This window comes from Tasmannia lanceolata, unplaced genomic scaffold, assembly GCF_043159265.1.
Source record: "Tasmannia lanceolata isolate RefF3 unplaced genomic scaffold, GAP_Taslan_0.1 ptg000037l, whole genome shotgun sequence".
In the NCBI taxonomy this organism is placed as follows: Eukaryota; Viridiplantae; Streptophyta; class Magnoliopsida; order Canellales; family Winteraceae; genus Tasmannia; species Tasmannia lanceolata.
Window position 1 is genome coordinate 5,868,979 of NW_027518714.1, and position 20,364 is coordinate 5,889,342.

Sequence of the window (20,364 nt, forward strand, 5' to 3'; positions counted from 1 at the left end):
GCCTAAGACAACCAAACTGCCTTGAGCTGGAGATCCAAAACAAAGAATATGACCTGAGAGCCCATAGTTTTTTTTTTACCTGAAATTTAAGCTCAGAGCCCATAGTTTTTTTTACCCGAAATTGAAGCTGAGAGCCCATTGTTTGATCACTCTTATTTATTGTCTTCCCTTTCACAACCAAGAAGATTGGAGTTAGTAGGGGACTTAATCACTATGTGTTTTAACTGAGTCTGGATATTAGAGATCTTCAAATCAGATATTTTTGTACTTTTAGTCATTTTTTGAAGATTCTCAAATCAATTTCTGTACAAAACATTAGCACATATGGGCATCATGGTAGCTTCCTCGACAGAAGAGACTATAAGCTTTCATTTCTCTTTCTTGTATATCCTGGTCACCGTACCAATTTTCTTTATTAAAATGGACCAGACTGCTACAAGTGACTTTGTAAACAGAATGAACATGAATTAATGCAAGTTATCCAACTAACTAGACCAGAGAAATCTGAACAGAACTATCTATGTAAAACTATGGAAATTACCTCGGAGATTTAACACATAAACATCTTGTGCATGGAACGAGCTTCAGCAAAGAACGTGGTTTCCTTGATCTGGTCCTCAAATGTGGGAGCTGTAGAGAAACAAATTCATGAGTGAGCCAACAAATGCATATGAATTACATACTCCAAAAGTAACTAATAAACTCAGCATAACCTTTATTTTTTTCCTTTTAAATTTAATATTATTTATCAAAAAATCTGCTCACAATGGTACCATGTGAAACGACCAATTACTCCAAAAGCTTATGCTGTTGGAGAAGCCGTTATTTATTCTTTTATACTTTTAACAGTACTTGACTGCTTCGTTAGTCTACCAAGTTACTAAGTTCAGATCTTAACCAGTCAGAAATAATTCTCACGAAAGAGAGGATATGATGTAAACATTTGCAAGAAGAGATTTATTTATACACTTCACAGAATTGAAAAAAGAGTATTATGATGCTTCTTCGAAATGAGCATGTCACAAAGAAAGCAAGAGCTACCACGTTCTGCAAGAAATAGAACAGGTAACAAGACTAACAAAACATTCCCTAATTTATGATTTTTTGAACTCGTAATTCTATTTCTAGCAGGTATATTTCTTTAAATGCAAAATAAAATATAAGAAACAAGTCAAGACTAGCTTTCATAACACAAAAGCAGAAATTATTATTCAAAATCCTAGCGCTCTCTAGCCCAATGCAAGTGGATTTCAGAATCCCAGACAACTGATTAAATGGGACATACCTTGGCTCGAGGGATTCTAGAAGCTTTCCAGCAAAGCAAGCTTCTTGATCTAGGTTCCAATCTCCTGTAAAATAAGGAAAACAATCAGATCCAATTGGCACATTGGATGAAGAGATGTTGCATGGAATGGAAACATCACCTTTCTCCAGCATATTGTAATGAATATGGCAAAACTATAATATGCAAGACGGAGAGGGCCCGCTCTTCCCACTCCCATGGGCAAGTGGATCAAAGAATCTCTCCTTGCTTTTAAGTCAAGCGAAACAGAGACTCCGGGCCACAAAAGCTCAATACACAATGATAGGCAACACGGACATGTACACAGTCCATTCGATACTTGTAAGTGTATCTAACATGGGCATGCCGACACATTTTTGAACCTTACCAAGTTCGAAATATTTACTGCTGGGCCTACTAATGAAATACTGTTTTAACTTCTCTTTTATTAAGAACTCTTATTTTATTATTGACACTTCTTTTAAATATTCTTTAATTAATTTTTGTTGTTACTCCCCACCCAAATGATGAATGTGCTATTATCTGATTATATCATGTTTGTTTTAGGATTGTAGTTGCTTAATGTTACTATGCTCGTTTATTAAAAGAATACCGCATTTATCTCTGTTAAAGTATAAAAGATAAATAACGCCTTCCTCCAACAGCTTAAGCTTTTGGAGAAGTTGCTAAGTTAACATGGTATCGGCCAAAGGTCTCGAGTTCAAACCTCCCCGATGTCAAAAAAAAAAAATCCACATGCAATAGTCGGCCCAAAGTGGGACCACATGTGCTACGTGTTTGCCAAGTGGGCCACACGTGAGGGGGAGTGTTAAAGTATAAAAGATTAAATAATACCTTCTCCAACAGCTTAAGCTTTTGGAGGAGGAGTTCGTAAGTTAACATGGTATTAGAGCCAAAAGTCTCGAGTTTTTTGGTAAGTTTTTTTTTTGGCTTATGCGATTGATTTTTAGTGTATTGGTGTTTATTCTAGTACTTCCTGAAGTTCCATCCTACATGTCCATCGTTTGTATATGTTTCTATCATGACTAATTTTACATGATTTACGCCGGAAAATCCATCCGAAACCGACCTTTTTTCTATTTTTGTCGTGACTGAAACACATACTGAAGCCGAAACTTGAAACCTCTCACACACATACACACACAAGTAAGATGATTCACCCTCCAATACCAATATTTTAAACCTTGTTGACGGTAGATATAATTTTTCTTAATTATAATGGCATAATTTTTCTTAATTACTGAATAAAATAATAAAAACCGAACCCACACAAAAGAGCAGTGTTCATGCAACACTTACAAATTCTCTTGTTCAAGCTTCTCGGCAATTGACATTGCTTTGCGTCTCGACCATCCATTTCGTTGTGTACATCCTTCTGCCTGCTGAATTACATGTGCAAGAGATACTTTGCTTCTCACTATGCTTTGTCTCTGATGCTGCTCCATAGCTTTCTTCCTTTCCGTTATCGGAGCGAAGGAAGATTGGTGATGAGGAGATGCTTCTTCTTCTACCCAAACACTTCCTAAACCTTTTTTCTCAAGCTCTGTAATGCTATCTATACGTCCAACACATCCATGTTCTCGAGGGGAAGCTACTATTTCAACTATTTCACTATTAGAAATTTCAAGTGAGTCAGAGTGTAAACGTCTATTTTGAAAAGAACCAACTCCTTTGACAACACTATCTTTTGAAAGCCTTTTAATGTGATTGTCAGATCCATTTTTTGGTACCCTTTCATTTATACGAGATTCTGGCTTTGTGATCATCTGAGTAGAGTCACTGTTTGAAACTGGTAAGACAAGAGGAACTTGGTCCTCTGATCTCACATCTTTCCTTGAATCACATCTGATTTCAATAGTTACGGAAGAACCAAGAACAGATTCAAATGCTCGTAAAATGTGCCCCTTAAACTTTTCTGCTTTGGATTTATTCACTTGTGAACTGAATATCAACTTTACAGTTGGAGCTGCAGGGAAAGAAAGATCACAACAATAAATCAAATCAAAATACAAATAAACACATTACCATTCCAAAAAAACAAATAAACACGTTAATATAACAAAAAGTTTTTCAATGCTCAGAATGGGAAAGCAGTCTTCATTTGAAACAAGGGATGACATGATTGGACGATAACCATTAATGTCTTATGTCACAGCTAAAAGAATTAACGTGTTTAGCAACGGAAGTTATCAGAGCATGATAAATCCATCCTTCTAACCATGTATTATGAAAACATGGATAGTATAGTACTGTCTCATATCAAGTGAACCTATCATAGGAAACCTAAGTCCCAAGACTCCCCCAACTACAGAAGACTTTATGCATTTGTCAAGCCTAATATTGTATTTCTTCAAGTCAAACCAGTCGGTTGAATCCCAAGAACCCACTATAACAGGCTTTTATGTATGTGCCAAGCCCAAAACTGTGTTTCTTCAAGTCAAGACTATCAGATGAATTCCTAGTCCTCACTGTAAAAAGGCTTTTATGCCTCTGTGTAAAACTTAATGTCAAGTTTCTTTTATTTTCTCACCATTCAAAAAATAAATGACAAGTTCTTTCTTCCGTAGATTGACCGAATGAACTCCCCAACCAATTGGTTATTACTTTAGTATACGAATGACAGAATAAAATGTATGAGTTACATATGATTTCAGTTATCAGTCAGAAGATCCAACGGCATGAAGAACAGTTTTAAGAAATTTTGTTGCAGAAGAATACTAGTGCTCACATTCATTGTGATAATAAGAGATAAGTCGAACCTAAAATTGCCCAAGAAAATTCACAAAAGGAAAAAAGTCAAGAATTTTATAGGAACTCCACGAGTGGGGCTGGCTATGTATGGCCTGAATAAATTTGTCTTTCATTATGTTACATGGGGTGCGGGAACGAGGGTCAAAATCTGGAAAACTGGGTGTTGAATTCAGCAAGCGTCAAGAAAAAGGATTATTTCTGCAATATATTTTTATCAATTCTAAAATTTAATAGTAATACATAATAATACAGTCATAATTATACATTGGGAATTTTTAAGGGTTAAGAAAATTGTAATGTTTTCCATATAAAATGTGCACTATATTAGGATGGATAAAACTCCAAATACGTGGTATGCTTAATATTGTGTGTTAGTAGTATTTAGAAAAGAGATGGACAAAAGATATCTAGAACTAGAAGTGTCGCACAAAATCCATTATGTCAAAATCTGAAACGTGTCCAACAAGGGTACTTTCGTTCAATTTGAAGGATCCATGTAACGTAGGTTTTGGATGCAATAAATTTTGGTAGAAGCCATAAAGGTACAAGGGAAGGAGCTATTTTAAAGTAGTTACTCAGTTCAATAAAGAAAACAGAAGAAAAGTGACCCCACTCCATAACGAAAGCATTTATGACTTCTTGAAGAATTACAACATGAATTTGGATGTTTGGATGGGCAAAGGATCAAAGAGAAGATTCAGTGGGAGGATGGTTTGAAAAGTAATTCTTAGGAAAAACCTCAAATAAGATGAATACAAGTGTTGCTTCTTAGGCAATTAGAGAATGCCCATAGTTCTCCTTTTGACCCCAATGGAAGGATTCGGAGACCAAATTCTGAAGGAACATCTCAAAAAGATCTTTTCCATCTTCTCCACTTTCATGTGTATGGGCTGCCCCCCTACCTTCATGGGTGGAAGCTTTTAGTTAAACACGGTGGTAGGTAAGCTCAACACATGAGACTTCAAAGAAAAAAAGAATAAAGATTTGCAAGCATGTGTCCTTTTGTAGAGTAGTCTGTGGATCATTTATCCATCCATTAGAAAGTATAAGATACGATTTGTGATAGTATCTTCTTTAGGTAGAATTGGGTATCCATGCAATCAATGGTGGATATTTCTATGGGATGAAATACATGTCTGGTCGGTGATAAAGATAGAAGTCCTTCGAAAGTGACCCCTTATGCGGTGTTTTGGTTTGTTTGGGTCGAGAGAAATAAAAGAATCTTCGATGAGGATGGCAAATCAATTAGGATAATTATAATAGAGATCAAAATATCTATATAATTAGATTTGCAAGCATGAAGAAGGAATTTAAAGATGTTCCACAGGTGAACTTCCTAATCGGATGTTCCATGGGTGACATGTAGGAATTAGATGGTGTCCTCCGGTATATATGTTTTTTGAGACAGCCTCCAATACATAGGTTGGAACCTATGATTTAGCCGACACTTTAATTTTATTGTTGACACCCGTGTCCTGCCGTGTCCGACACGACACCCGTGTCCACACGTGTCCACACTCCTTTGGACACTCTTAAATAGTTAAATGTATTGCTAGGAGTGTTAGCATTAATGTAGGCATGTGGGCACGTATGTGTGTAATAATCAATAATTTTATGTGTACGTACGTATCACCATTTCTAGTTTTTTAGATGTTGTCATGTCAGACAACTCATAAACGTGTCGAAACTCGACACACAAATCCATTTCGACAAATATGATTATATATACGTTCTATTTTAGCCGTGTCCCCGTTTCTAAATTTTGGGAGTTTGCCGTGTCCGACACTCCGTATCCATGTTGACACGCGGCACTCGTGTCCGTGTCCACAAATCATAGGTTGGAGCTTATGTAGAACTTTCATTTCCCAATACCATTGAACTTAATTTTCACGGAACATGGAAGCTTGCATGGAAACCTGAAACCGTCTGGGGTTGGTGGAGTTCTTAGAAACGAATTGGGGGAAACAACTAAGGTTTTCTATTTTTCTTTAGTCATAACAGGACATTTTTTAAGGAGTAATTAGGAGGAGACTCAAAGAATGTCATTGTATGGGCCATGAGATAATCTCCACATCCTACGATGTTCACGAGGTTCATCATGGAAGTGCTTGATCTTAGCTGAGAGATTTCACGACCTTCCAAAACCATACCCCAAATCAGCCAAAAAATCTGCAAGGAGTGAATAACTGAACTCATCGTTGGAGATATCATACCATTGTGACCAGGGACTGATCCAGGTCAGCTTTTGCTCTTTTTATGGGACAACTCGTCTCCTTTCTATCTTATGCTGCTTTTTCTGTCTTGTGAAAGTTGATTTTGTTACTAAGAAAAAAGAAAGAAAGAAAGAACCGCATACTCGAATGGCCATGACAACAGTTACATGGAAATACTTCATGGAAAATCTTAGATGCCTTTAGATACTATAGTATTCATATACATTTACTTGTCATGAGCAATTAATCATAGTATACACAATAAAGACAGACAGAAACTTGAAAGTAGGTTAAGAGTTTACCTGCACCAAAACTGACTGAAATAAGCTTTCCTTCTTGATACATAAATTGCTTTAGAGTATTTAACTGGATCTTCTCAAGAACTGACAACCAAATTTCTTCAATTTTTTTGTGATCATTCCCTGGTATCTGCCCCCCACTTCTTCGAATCATGTCAGTAGACAATGCAGAAGTCCGTGAAGAGGTGGCCCCCACATTTTTCTTTTTATCTACAAAGCCACTGTCCATAATATTTTCATTAGCACTTATATTGTTGATGTTTTCCATTCTGATACTTGTTGATAAGCCTCTTTTATCCTTAAGAATCCCAGTCTGCTCACCATTACATTTCCTAGTTATATCTCTCTCACGGGTGTTATTTAGGACCCCGGGACTATGATTAAAACTAGTGTCCGTAGAACTTGGCAATATGTACTGCTGATCTGGAGCAAGTTGAAGCAGTGCAGCTGTAAGCCATGTCAATTTGTCATTTGACATTCTCAACTGTTTCTCAGCTTCCGACAGTACTTTCAGAGCTTGGCGCAATTTTTCCATATCTTCTTTGGATACTGCAATCAACACAACCAATTATTGTGAAATGAACAAATGTCACAGCTTTGTATGATACTGGAATTTGAAACCTAACATATTAGAAGCTAAGCAGAACTAAAAAGAGATGTAGAACGTAAAGACAGCAAATGAAAAACAAGTGTTACCCTTTTAGTACACTAATATACCCAATGTTTAGAAAATCGGAATCAAATTGTAAATCATAATAGAGATCGAATCGGATCGGATCGTAAATTTAAATAGAAACTACAATGACTATTTATTTAATATCATTATATGAATTGTTTGCTAAGGAACTTGTCACATATTAATTATCCATTTTTCTATTAAAATTCATGCATATTGGACAATAATCTTAAAAATAATAAAAAGACACAAGTCCATATCAATTCTCAAAGTCTTGAACATCAAACGACAAATATCAATCATCAAAAATTGATAACTGTCCTCATTATCAATTCTCAGAGTCTCGATATAAGTACTGCCACTCAAGCGCATGCATTGCGCTCGACTGAGAACACATACTGACATGTGTTCCCAAAGATGGAAGAAAGAGGGGAATGTAAGTGTGTTGCAATATTAATATTTACATACATACTCGTTTTGTAACAATAAATGCATATGCAGTCAATATAAAGAAAAGAGAAAGTAAAGTGTTGGGAATCATACCGGGTAGAACTCACCCCTAAAAGCAAGCCATTAGAGAGAGGGTGCCCATTCCATTATAACCCACGCACATCCACCCATTTTTTCCGATGTGGGACTATTTGCTTTTGCATGAAACCCCAACAATCTCCCCCTCCACGCGGAAGCAACGTGGACAATCTCGCCCCTCCACGCAGCGGCAACGTGGGAACCACTAGATACTCCACCGGGGTTTCCGAGATCTTCCCCGAGGGACATTCCCGCCCTCGGAGGCAAACCGGGGTTACCACGCCCTAAGCTCTGATACCATTTGTAGGGAATTTAACCGGGCAGAACTCACCCTTAAAAGCTAGCCATTATAGGGAGGGTGCCCGAACCTCTCACCCATCCGATGTGGGATAATTGCTTTCACGTGGAACCCCCAACAATCTCCCCCTCCACGTGGAAGCACTGTGGACAATCTCGCCCCTCCACACAGCAGGAACGTAGGAACTACGAGATCTTTCCCGAGGGATTTTTCCGTCCTCGGAGGCATACCGGGGTTATCGAGATCTTCCCTGAGGGATATTTCCATCCTCGGAGGCTAAACCGAGGTTACCACATGCCCGACTTTAATACTACTCCATTTCCAACTAACCATCGAGATCTTAGGAACACTAGCCACTGTGTCCCCAACTAGACGATATAATCCACCACACTCCTCTCATTTCATCAGAACCATACAGCCTCATGTGATTTTCATAGCTCCACCTGCAGCTGAAATCCTGCAACCTCTGGAGTCCAACCGGCCAAGTGATACTAGATTCCTTCGCATCTTTGGGACATACGCCACATCACCCAAAGTACGAACCACTCGGGGAAGGAATAATATATGCTAATAGTTAATCTTTTGTAGATATGCTAATAGTGATACTACAAAAATATTTCCATCTTTTTAATGGTAATCATATCTACAAAAATAGTTACACTAGTAAGTAGTATGTATGCATCTGCTTACCAATGCACCTATACATAAATATATATACATATATGCTTAAACATAAGCGCACACGCACACATATATATGCTAATATACGCATATATGTAAACACACACAAACACACGTGTGTGTGTGTGTGTGTCTATATATATAATTATTGGAAATGATATTTCCACCCCTCTGGTTGGCCTTTTTCCTAGAATAGTTGCATTTCTACTTCCATTTATCTTTTTCTTGAAAAGTAATTATCGAGAAAAGAGAAACAAAAGGTGTCTGAAATGCTGAGAAAGGAGGTGGAAATATCATTTCCCTATAGTTATATACATAGGGGACCGTATAGATACCTTCTCTCCATTTCATATTTCAATTTCCCTATAGTTATATTATACATAGGGGACCGTATAGACACCTTCTCTCCATTTCATATTTCACTACCTTTCTCTTTTGCATGCCAGATTGCAAGATTATACATGGTATCAAATATTCATAGCTTAGTAATGAAAGATTCAAGAGGAGATCTTCAATTCTTTGCAAGTGGTACAACTCAATCTTCGAAACCCTAACTCTCCATCCTCCTGTTTCATATTGTCTTTTGGTGCTCCCTTCTGCTATTGGTTAGATACCTTAGGCCTACATTCTATTCTCTTATGTTCTTGTCTTTAGGCACTTCCGCTATCAGATCTAAGGCCTTAGACCTAACACATTATCTATTATCGGCACTCCCACTATCAGATCGAAGGCCATAAACTTATCATCTCCATTATCGAAGTCGTTGCATCTTCTATATTTGTGTTCAAATCTTCATAAAGTTTGAACCTAGACCTTGAAACCCTAATTTAATTCTTCAAAATCCTATATTTTCCATTTAAATCTTTGAAACCATAATCCATCCGACCTTTCCTCACAAAAGCCTAATCCTCTCGGTTGTTGCAAGGATGGGGGCACCCTTGCGGCTGGTTGTTGCAAGGATGCCCTTTAGTTTAGCATTCTTCATGTATAAATCGATGATCTAACATTTTCTCCATTCTTCACATCATGCATCGACCCTTTCATTTTTAACACGTTTCAAATATTCAATCCTTCGGTCAACCCAAAGATGCTGATAAAGAAGAGCTCGTTGCAGCTTTGAGGATCTTTAGCCAAAATCCTCACATCCTTCTTTTCTTTATTAATAAACAGGTTCTGTTCTACACTTCTACCAGACCGCTCAACTACCAAAAAAGAAGCTCCTGGAAATTGGGGGTGGGGAGCAGGAGGATTCGTCAGCTTAGAAGTGTCCTAGGCCTTGGATAAAAATGGGAAAAGAAAAAAGATGTGCTTGGAATGGGTTCAACAGAATGATGATTGTATACTTGGAAAAACTAAAAAAGCTAAGAAATGATGAAAAGAACAAAACAAAGTTTATACTTTCACAACTAGTAAGTGGCAAAATGCATGTGACATATTTTCATCGATTCATTAGCAGTTACATGCCCTTGAGTACAATAGTATATATATATATAAAGAGAGAGAGAGAGAGAGAGAACGGTTTCTACACACAAGTGTAGATAAGTTATCTACACACTAGCTTAAAATACAGTGGAGGCCCACATTGTTTGGGTGATCCAAACCATTCATTTGATTGGCCCTCACATAGATAGGGTGTCCACAAAAAATCAGCTCCATAGGATCATCCTAACCCTTCGAACTGTGGAGGCAAAAAATGGACAGATTTGTGAAGGTTTATACACGTCCATTTTACCTCCACAAATCGTAGGGTTGGGATGATCCTATTGAGCTGATTTTTTGTGGACACCCTTATCTACGTGAGGGCCAATCAAATGAATGGTTTGGATCACCCAAACAATATGCCCTCCACTGTATTTTAAGCTAGTGTGTAGATAACTTATCTACACTTGTGTGTAGAAACCGTTTTCTCATATATATATAGACACACAGATGCATAGATACATATCTATGGACACACAGATGCATACATACATACATATATAGAGAGAGAGCGCGAGATGTATTATGCACTGAAAAAGAGTTTACATAGATGCATGAATCATAGTCCCGAAAATGATAATTTATATAAGGGATTTGCTAGCGTCCATCGTAGAGGGCATTTCGTGGATGGCCAGTTGCATGTGAGAGCAGCCACCACATGAATGAAGACAAAATCTGCTGAAAAGTGAGCCTGTGAGCCTGCTCTCACATGCAACAGGTCATCCGCGAAATGCCTTTTGCGATGGACACTAGCAAATCCCTTTATATAATTGTATGTAGAACTTCATAAAGGTTCAAACAAAGCATCCATACAGCAGAAACTGAACTGCATACGCAATAATTAGTATAGGACATATATTATAAAAATTTAAGATATTAAAAATTATGCAGTGTAAAATAAAAGTCCAATAGTGGTTTTAATTTGCAAATGAGGACAGACCCCACAATGGCGGGAGCCTCGTGCACTGGGCCGCCCTTTTTTATAAAATGAGGGCAGAATCTAGAAGATTCCAGATGAGATGTAAGCTCATAAAATGAGGAACCACACAATCAGAAGCTAACATGGTTGAACATAGCATGTAAATTGTGGGTAACTGGGTACCAGTAGTCATGTACTTAATCTAAATTAATTTATTGGTAATTTATCCAAAAAATGAGATCAGAACCAAGAAACTTTTGGACTCACACAATGGTCGGCGGAAAAACTTCCTCCGTAGTCTTTCTGTTGTGAATTCATAACTACCAGCAAGAATGTCAGTTATTATAGTTGCAAGCTGAGACATCAATGCTAATGGCTCCACGCCAGCTTCCATGATCTCTCTTAAATTCTTCACAGTATTCACGGTGTCGGCAGATAATGCCAAATCAAGCAAATCTACTAGTTTCTCATCAGAGATCAACCCAACCTGGAAAAAAAAAAGCAAATGATTTTCAAAACAGCTTAATGTCTAACATTAAAAACAGTCAGCTTTTAATTAGAATACTATTGCTAAGAATTTACATGAACTATGAACTTCATCTTCGCAAATGTTCCAGAATAGAAATGATTAATGGAATATTCAAAAAAAGAAAAAGGTGTACTAAAAGCTTGTGAAATAACCAATTACGAAATACAAGTAAATATGATTGGGCCATCACTTAATTGCTAAAGATAAGTTTATGTTTATAAAGGATGAGGCCTATCGTTAGAAAGCATACTAATGGTCAACCTGTAATTGACCTATCATTAGTGAGCATAATAATGGTGAACTTGCAATTGACCTATCATTAGTGAGCATACTGATGGTGAACTTGTAATTAGTTGAGGGTTTCATAATACATATAATAAATGATGTTCATGGGGCAAGCTCTACCTAACAAATTTCCTTTGTTTCCCATATTTCTTTCCGTTTTCTTCCTCTACTTTGTATATCTCTTGGACTTCTTACATGTTATCATAGCAAATCTAATCCTATTTTACACATTCCCCTCTTACCTTTTACCTTTCTTTGTTCCTCTCTTTTTTTTGTGAATTGGTGAAACTCTAATTTGGGTTTTCAAATTATAAAACACTAATCTAAGGTTTCAGTTGGTGTAACCACCCTAATGGTTGGCTGTGTGATGTCCGTGGTGTTCCGACATCCTAAGTTCCTCTTATGTTGAATCAAAAGATAAAAGGAGTCCGGGATCCTGTGACTGTTGTCTAGATGTGTCTCCAAGATGGAATTCAGTATGAGGTTCGTCATTGAAGTATGCTGATTTGCTCTAACTGATTCTAAAAGTGAAGCGATGATTTCGGCTGGTGTGTACCCCTCGATATCATACATGGTATGTTTTGGCTGCAGGAACTTCCTTTATTCCAAATTGACTTACGTGTTTGAATTATAATAGAGAGTAAAGTGAATGAAAGGTCTGGTGTGTTTGGTCCTATATTGTTTCTTAGAAATCAAATGACGTCCATTAAACTGAATGGATCAAATTATCTTTAATGACAAAATCGGTTCAAGTTTTCTTGACTGCGAAGGAAAATTTGAAGTATCTAACCAATTAAGCAACATCCCTTAGTGCACTTTGTTTTAGTAATTGAATCCAAGAGAATGGCAAAATTATGACATGGTTCTGGAATAATATGGATGCATACGTTCACAGAAATATAATTTTTATTGATACTGCTAAAGAGATCTGAGAATCACTACATAAAATGTATTCATGAAATAGGAAAATTTCATGTATTTACTAATTGTATCAAGAAATATTCTCTTCGCGACAAGGTGATAAGTGTTGGGGAATATTATGCGGTCTTTAAAGGAATGTGAAAGGATCCTAATGTGTATCAGCCCCATGCGACTGATATATCAGTTCAAAGACAACAACATGAAGAGTTTCAGTTCAAAGATGGTAACATGAAGAGTTTCGTGTGACTTAATTCATCTATGGATTACGGTATGAATATAAGCTGGTAAAATCTCAGTTTTTGGGCAGCAAAGAGATACCCTCCTTAATTGACAACTTTGCACCTTTTTCAGAGAGTTTCACTCGGTGGAAACTCATTGCATGCTACTCCCGACAGTTGTTATAGCTGGAGGTCGTGGGTGTGGTAGAGGTCCTCGTGGTGGCCATGGTTGTTTTAGTGGTCGTGATTCAGGAGTAGGCCGTGAGCCAAGAAAGTGTGGCTGTTATGGACTTAAGATTTTATGAACAATACAGTTATTACTTGTTGGGATCTACATGGAAAACCAACATGGGCCAATAAAGTATCATACAATGAAGAAGGCACGGATGCGATCGTGAACATATCCCTCATCTCAGCAGCCCTCTTCTAAAGGTGATACAGTAACTCTCACAAGGGAAGATTATCAATAGTTAGCGAAAATTCAGGACTCTCATGTGCCTTCCACATCCACTGCCACATTTTCCAACTCAGTTAATGTACAGTTTTCTTATTCATCCGCTCCAAGGATCATTGACTCAGGAAAATCCAATCATCTTATTGATGACACAGGTATACGCTCACTCTATTAAACAAATCGACTATCTGGTTTTTTTTTTTTTTTGAATGGTTAAAAATATCATTAACAAGGAGAAGCAGAAACAAGCAGATAGACACCCGGACGAGAAGGTCACCATAGCAAACAGCAAAAACAAGAAAAATACAACAAAACAACCTCAGGGAGGAAGAAAGTCAAATAACTCAAAGGACAACTATTGTACTCCCAATCTTGCTAGACGGTTGGCAGCGGAAATAGCTGACCTTCTAACATGGGGATAAGATACCACTCGATCTCTGATCACATCAAACCATTGCACGAACCTTCAAGGGGGAGGAGAGCTCTCCTTCAACCATTTGATCACATTTAGAAAGTCCCCTTCCACTACTACTCTATCCAGATTATGAGCCTCTACAAGCCTAATACCTTGGAGCACGGCATATGGTGCAATCTTGAGTTTATGGAGTCAGTACAACCCATCCTAGTTCTAATATAACATTTGTCTTCTGTGTTCATTGCACCAAGAATTTCTTTTCAGTCTTATGCTTTTATCTATCTACTTGTGTTTTCTAGGATCTAAAGACGAAGGAGAATGGTGGAGGTCGAGAGTAAAGAGGTCTATACCACTTCAAGGGAGTCTCTACGAATGCAGCACTTCAAGCTAATGTCTCACCTTATTAGTAGCATTGTCGATTGGGCAATCCCACTCAAAGAGTCTAAAGATCATGATGCACTCTTTGCCGTAAGTGTCGAGGCTAAGTTGTGAAGTATGTGAGTTTAGTAAATATCATAGAATGTCGTTTCCATCTCATGTAGAATTTTTTTTATTAGTGAGCAATATGATCTGATGTTCTATATAATTACTTATAGACACAAGAGTTTAATTTGTGCAATCGTTAAGCATGCCATCTTTAGAAACATAAGAGAAAATCCAAAAGCGCATAAAGAGAACATAAAAAGAAGGAAAATGATAAGGTAACCAAGACCAATGGGAGAAACCAGAAATCTGAATGCGCCATGTGTACAAAAAAATCACCTTTTTGGTGAGTTTCCTGAACAAAAGGAACAGCTATACATCACTTGTGATGTGGTGGCAATAACTGATTTGATCAGTTTCCTACTCAGTTGTAAAATAGGTTTCCCTAGCATTACACTAAAAGAAATTTTCTTCCATTTGGAGCCACTTTCAAACTGTTGCCTACTCAATAACAGATTGAGTTTGTTCCTCTAAAAGCAGAAACTGGCGGCCCAGTGCACGAGGCTCCGGCGATTGCAGGGTCTGGGGAGGGCCAGATGTACACAGCCTTACGCATGCTTTGCAGAGAGGCTGTTTCCTTGACTCGAACCCATGACCACCAAGTCACAATGGAGCAACCTTACCGTTGCGCCAAGGCTCGCCTCTTAGCCAATACATCTAGATCTAGATTCAAAAACAAATATTTGGCAAAATGGCCCCTATCAGAATGGGTATTACATTTAAAAATCGTATGACCATGTCTGGAGACAATTACAGTTGAAATAGCATCTCTTCCATGAAACAAATGCAAACATATGAAATGTTCTGCATTACCTTCTTTTTTTTTTCGGTTTGTTAAACGATCGGAAAGTTCATTAGGGAAAAGGTTGAAAGAAAATTAAATAACATTAAACAAATGCAAATACACTTTAAAATATCTAGTAAAGAAAATTATTTATCCTAGCATTTGACTTCATAAGATTATGCATGCCGTTTACTCTTCAACAGTGTGTTTACAAGAAAAGTAATAGGATACTTACTAGATAGAATCTTGTATAAAGACCTGTTTAGAATGAACACTACATTCATTTTCTTCAAAAAAAAAAAAATCAGCCAACAGAAAAATTAATCATACATTATAGAAGGTTCTTCTGTGAACAACATATACCATGCAAATAAGATCTAACAGAAGGCCATGTACTTTTTCTAGCCAACCATAACCTCATAATGGTAACGGTAAACCCTAGAAACCAAAAAAGAGTGATGAGTAAAATCTTCCTCAGAAGAATGATGTCAATGCAACAATTTCAGAGATTTAGGAACTTAAATGGGTATTACATTTAAAAATCGTATGACCATGTCCGGAGACAATTACAGTTGAAATAGCATCTCTTCCATGAAACAAATGCAAACATATGAAATGTTCTGCATTACCTTCTTTTTTTTTCGGTTTGTTAAACGATCGGAAAGTTCATTAGGGAAAAGGTGGAAAGAAAATTAAATAACATTAAACAAATGCAAATACACTTTAAAATATCTAGTAAAGAAAATTATTTATCCTAGCATTTGACTTCATAAGATTAAGCATGCCGTTTACACTTCAGCAGTGTGTTCACAAGAAAAGTAATAGGATACTTACTAGATAGAATCTTGTATAAAGACCTGTTTAGAATGAACACTACATTCATTTTCTTCAAAAAAAAAATAAAAATCAGCCAACAGAAAAATTAATCATACATCATAGAAGGTTCTTGTGTGAACAACATATACCATGCAAATAAGATCTAACAGAAGGCCATGTACTTTTTCTAGCCAACCATAACCTCTTAATGGTAACGGTAAACCTAAACCAAAAAAGAGTGATGAGTAAAATCTTCCTCAGAAGAATGATGTCAATGCAACAATTTCAGAGATCTAGGAACTTAATAGGTAAGCACATCACAAATTATAATAACATTCCTTCGAATTACATAAATGCCGATGATGGTAAGATCATAAGATAAGACTAATTTCTTAACTGTATCACCTTTACAAGTTCACATGGTATGAGGAATGAAGAATGTGCTATTAAAGAAGATTAGACAGTAATAATGATGAAAAACTTACAAGCTCCTGAACCAGAGGAACAGAGATTCTCTGACCAAGCAAACCCAGTTGGTCAAGAGTCATCTCAGCGTCCCGTAAAGATCCATCTGAACGCGATGCTATGAGTTTTAGTGCATCCTTATCAATTTCTAGACCTTCTTTCGTTGCAATCCACTGCAGAGTATAGATGATATCTGCATCCTTCAATTTCGGGAAAAAGAATTTCTGGCACCTGGATATGATTATATGAGGTAAATGGTCGAGACTTGTACTGACAAGGACAAAAACCACACGCCGCGGTGCTAAGTCAATGACCTTCAAGATAGCACTCCAGGAATCAGGTTGCAAAGTATCACAATCATCGACAATTAACACCCTATATGGAGATGACAACTGGGATGAAATCATACTCTCAAGAAGATTCATAATACTCTCAAAGTCAAAATTACCAATTGGACCTACTTCCTGTACATTTCGACTCTTACCCAAATCATGTGCAATGCACGAATCGCAGAACCCACAAGGTTTCGGATGCTCTGGAGATTGGCAATTTAGAGCTCTCGCAAATACGCGAGCACATGAAGTTTTACCTGTGCCATGAGGACCATAGAACGCATAAAGCAGCCCAACTTTCCTTCTTACAACAGCGTTTGAAAGAGCTTGTACCACCAAGTTTTGTCCTACCAGATCCTTGAAGGTCTTTGGCATGTATTTTTGTGTCAGACTTCGGTGTCTAACATGGTGGCGTCCTCGAGAGTTGCGCTGATCAGCAAATCTTGCTTCAGAAACAAGGTCGAAGTCTCTATTATGCTTCGAACTATGATTGGCGAAAATTCCAAGCTCCCCTGAATATTCACGGTTCCAAACAGCATTTCCTGCACTTTCCTGAGATAATGATGGGTCAACCAGTAGAGGCAGCGCCTCTGGATCAGATCTTCGAGACGAGCTTGAGTGATCCGACGGGAAATGCATATCGGAAACATCTCTTCGACCTTGTGGCATGGAGCCTTCAGCTTTCCTTAACCTTGAATCAGACAGCCCACAAGACAAACTTCTACCTGCCACATCCAGAAATGTTCTACCTCTGTGGTGAATCCTTGACCAATTCCAAGGAATCCCACACCCATTTCTAGGAGCTTGGGTAACCTCAAGGTCAGCACCCTCTTCTCGTTCATCTATATAATATTTTGGGCGTGTTGAACCTTGGGCTAATGAGTTTGAAGCCACAGATAATTCATTTAAAGCTCCAATATATCTTGAACCAACAGAAAGACGAGCTCTCCTCGTGCCCCTTAGCTTGCGTTTTTTGACCCTGTTCAATCCATTGCCATAACCATGACCGCTTGCTTCAGGTTCTTCACTGGGTCTCTCCTCTCGTATATGCCTTCCATGAAAGTGAGAAGACTCTACATCTTCACTATCTGCTGTAAGTTCTTTCAGTTGTTCAGAGAGGGTTTTAAGGTTAACATTTTGCTCATGATTCCCCTTCAAAATATTTTTATTTTTCGGCTCTGCCTTCCTAGAAACCAAGTCATTGGCCACACCCAACCCATAACCATCTTGTAGAGGATTCTCACTCCCACCTGAAAGATCACTTCTGCGAAATTTTTGACTGGTTCCCTCTCCCTTACCTCTTCTAGCATCCTTAGCTCTATCCATACCACTACGATCATTGGGACCCGTCCCATCATCATTCTGCCTGATTAGTTCAGCATTAGCAACTTTTGATGAAGCTAGACTAGCAAAAGGCGGGGAGCTTCCCGACAATCTTGAGGCTTCCTTTCGACGCTCAGTGCCTAAAGATCTCCTTACATGGTGCACTGCACTGTCCTTTTCGAGTTTCTTAGATAAGGAATCGATAACAGAAGGAGAATGCCAAGAGGGAGGACTGGTCGAAGGATCTCTGAGAGACCTCGATCTCTGAAGGACAATAAGGTCCCTAATAAGAGACCTCTCAGCCAAAAGGGGACTGTGCCTGTGCATGTGGTTTTTCAAGTGAATACAATTCGTCAAATGCACGTGATTACGAAGATGATCACTAATAGCATCATTCTCATCTTTGAAAAAATTACCACGAACAGACCTGGTCATGATCAGAACCTAACCAGGCCTCGCGACAGAAATAGCAGTAGATCAACACAGTAAATAAAACAAAATTTGAATAATTTGCCTCTCCCAAATGCCATAATCTCTCTTGATCGTGACTATACCAAACCATAGTGTGAAACTCATTCCATTCCAACCAAAATATTTTCCCCAATAATATACCCAACGCCAAGACCATTCCCTACAAGTAATCAATCTAATTCCTCCAAAATAATATCCAAACCCTAACACAGTGGTAATGAGTACACACCAATCCTATATCCAATAACCGCAGTTCAAAAGCTTTGAATTAAGAAACAGAGAAAGCGAAATCCAAATCTCCAACCTTCAAAAGTCAAAACTCAACTCCTACACTACGAAAATCACTATCAGCAACTAGATAATAAAATTCCAAAGAAAACCTAGATCTTCTCCATAACTTCCATAAACTGAGATTAAAAACAATAATAATAAGAAACAGCTACTGTGATTCACCACCAAACAAAACCATAAATCTCACTTCATTCTCACCTACTAATCTCCACAGCAACTGATCTCTTATAAGCACTGTTTTCAGGATCTATGTAACGATCCATTTCTCACTCAATATTATATTTTTTTTCTAACCTAGAACAACGTTGTTTCTACAGATTCAGAACTAAGAAGAAAAGTAGAAGAGCGAAGAGATTGGAAATCTCTCTGTCTCTCTCTTTCAGGATCTCTGTAATATATTTTTCTAACCTAGAACCTTCATTTTTTTTTTCTGCAAACAAAGAGAGGTCGAGAAGCAACGAGATTTGAAACCTCATTAATGGAAAGCGAATAAAACTACAAGACTCACCTGTATCGAAAGCAACCAATCCCTTTTCATCCGTCTCATCTGCTTTTCCTGCAGATTTCTCTTCACTCTCTCTTTCACTCTATCTGCCATTTCACATGAACCTCGCGAGGGTTTCTTTCAGAAAAAGAAGGGGAGAGAGGAATAAGACACTGTCGTGACAGACACCGATACGTTGGGGATTCAACTGGATTCGCTCGAATCGGGACCGATATTTGTATTTTAATTAGATTGTCCGAAACGGAACCTATAGAAGAGAACGTATCGGGTACCTGCCCGTTAATGGGACCAAGGAAAGGGAGGAATTATAGAGGCGAGATCTCCTATCTTCATCTATTTTAATAATAAATACTGAGGACGCCGTCATACAAAACAAACAACCCTCAAGAGTCACTCACTGTCGCAATCACGTGCACCGACGACAGCCAACGGGAAGAGATTAATGACTGATGTTTACGGTCGCACATGCTTAGCTTCCATGTGCGCAAAAATGAGAAAACCTTCTCCAAGAAAACTGCAAGGGACGGGAACCAGAATTTGACCTTGGCTTGGACCACCTTATGTTTGGATGCACTAAAGCCAGGGCTTTCACTCTCGCCTTCTTTTTTTGTAAGCAACGTCATCCCTTCCAAGGCGGCCCACTTTGTGGCAACTTCACTCTAGCGGCTTTCACTCTAGCTTTTTACTAGGTAACCTATTTTCAAGGTAGTCCTCTCCACAAGTCGCCCCACTTAGGACCGTAACACACTAAAAGTTAGGGCTTCACCGGATGTTTTGGGTTGCCACATCAGCATAGTTCATTGTTTGCATGTCAGAAAACAAGGGTGCATGTCGGACATTGGTCGGCCCAATTGAAACTCCTTCGAAAGCTAGGGCGCACCCCTCTAGATTGAGGTTCTTTTGGATGTAAAACCCTGGACTTCAC

General features: G+C 38.1%; 1 protein-coding gene across 2 annotated transcripts; it reads right to left on the reverse strand.

The window, feature by feature from the left end:
• Positions 1–237: 237 nt before the first annotated feature.
• Positions 238–19,957, reverse strand: LOC143860514 (AAA-type ATPase family protein). 2 transcript variants are annotated; one of them, XM_077371195.1, is made up of 7 exons: positions 19,443–19,957; positions 16,538–18,970; positions 11,415–11,634; positions 6,570–7,115; positions 2,603–3,269; positions 1,286–1,349; positions 238–630 (listed from the first exon to the last, which is right to left on the reverse strand). In XM_077371195.1, the coding sequence occupies exons 2-7, from the start codon at positions 18,605–18,607 to the stop codon at positions 538–540; spliced, it is 3,660 nt and encodes a 1,219-aa protein (XP_077227310.1). In that variant the 5' UTR covers positions 18,608–18,970; positions 19,443–19,957; the 3' UTR covers positions 238–537. The 2 variants fall into 2 exon arrangements, with proteins under 2 accessions (XP_077227310.1, XP_077227309.1); XM_077371194.1 differs by having other exon boundaries at positions 16,538–19,364.
• Between the last annotated feature and the right edge of the window lie 407 nt (positions 19,958–20,364).

Coding starts and splice junctions, on each gene's coding strand:
- LOC143860514 (XM_077371195.1), bottom strand. CDS start 18,607: ATGACCAGGTCTGTTCGTGGTAATTTTTTCAAAGATGAGAATGATGCT. Junction 3,270..6,569: donor TTCAGTCAGTTTTGGTGCAG/GTAAACTCTTAA, acceptor CTTTCCCTGCAG/CTCCAACTGTAAAGTTGATA. Junction 631..1,285: donor CTAGAATCCCTCGAGCCAAG/GTATGTCCCATT, acceptor GTTTCTCTACAG/CTCCCACATTTGAGGACCAG.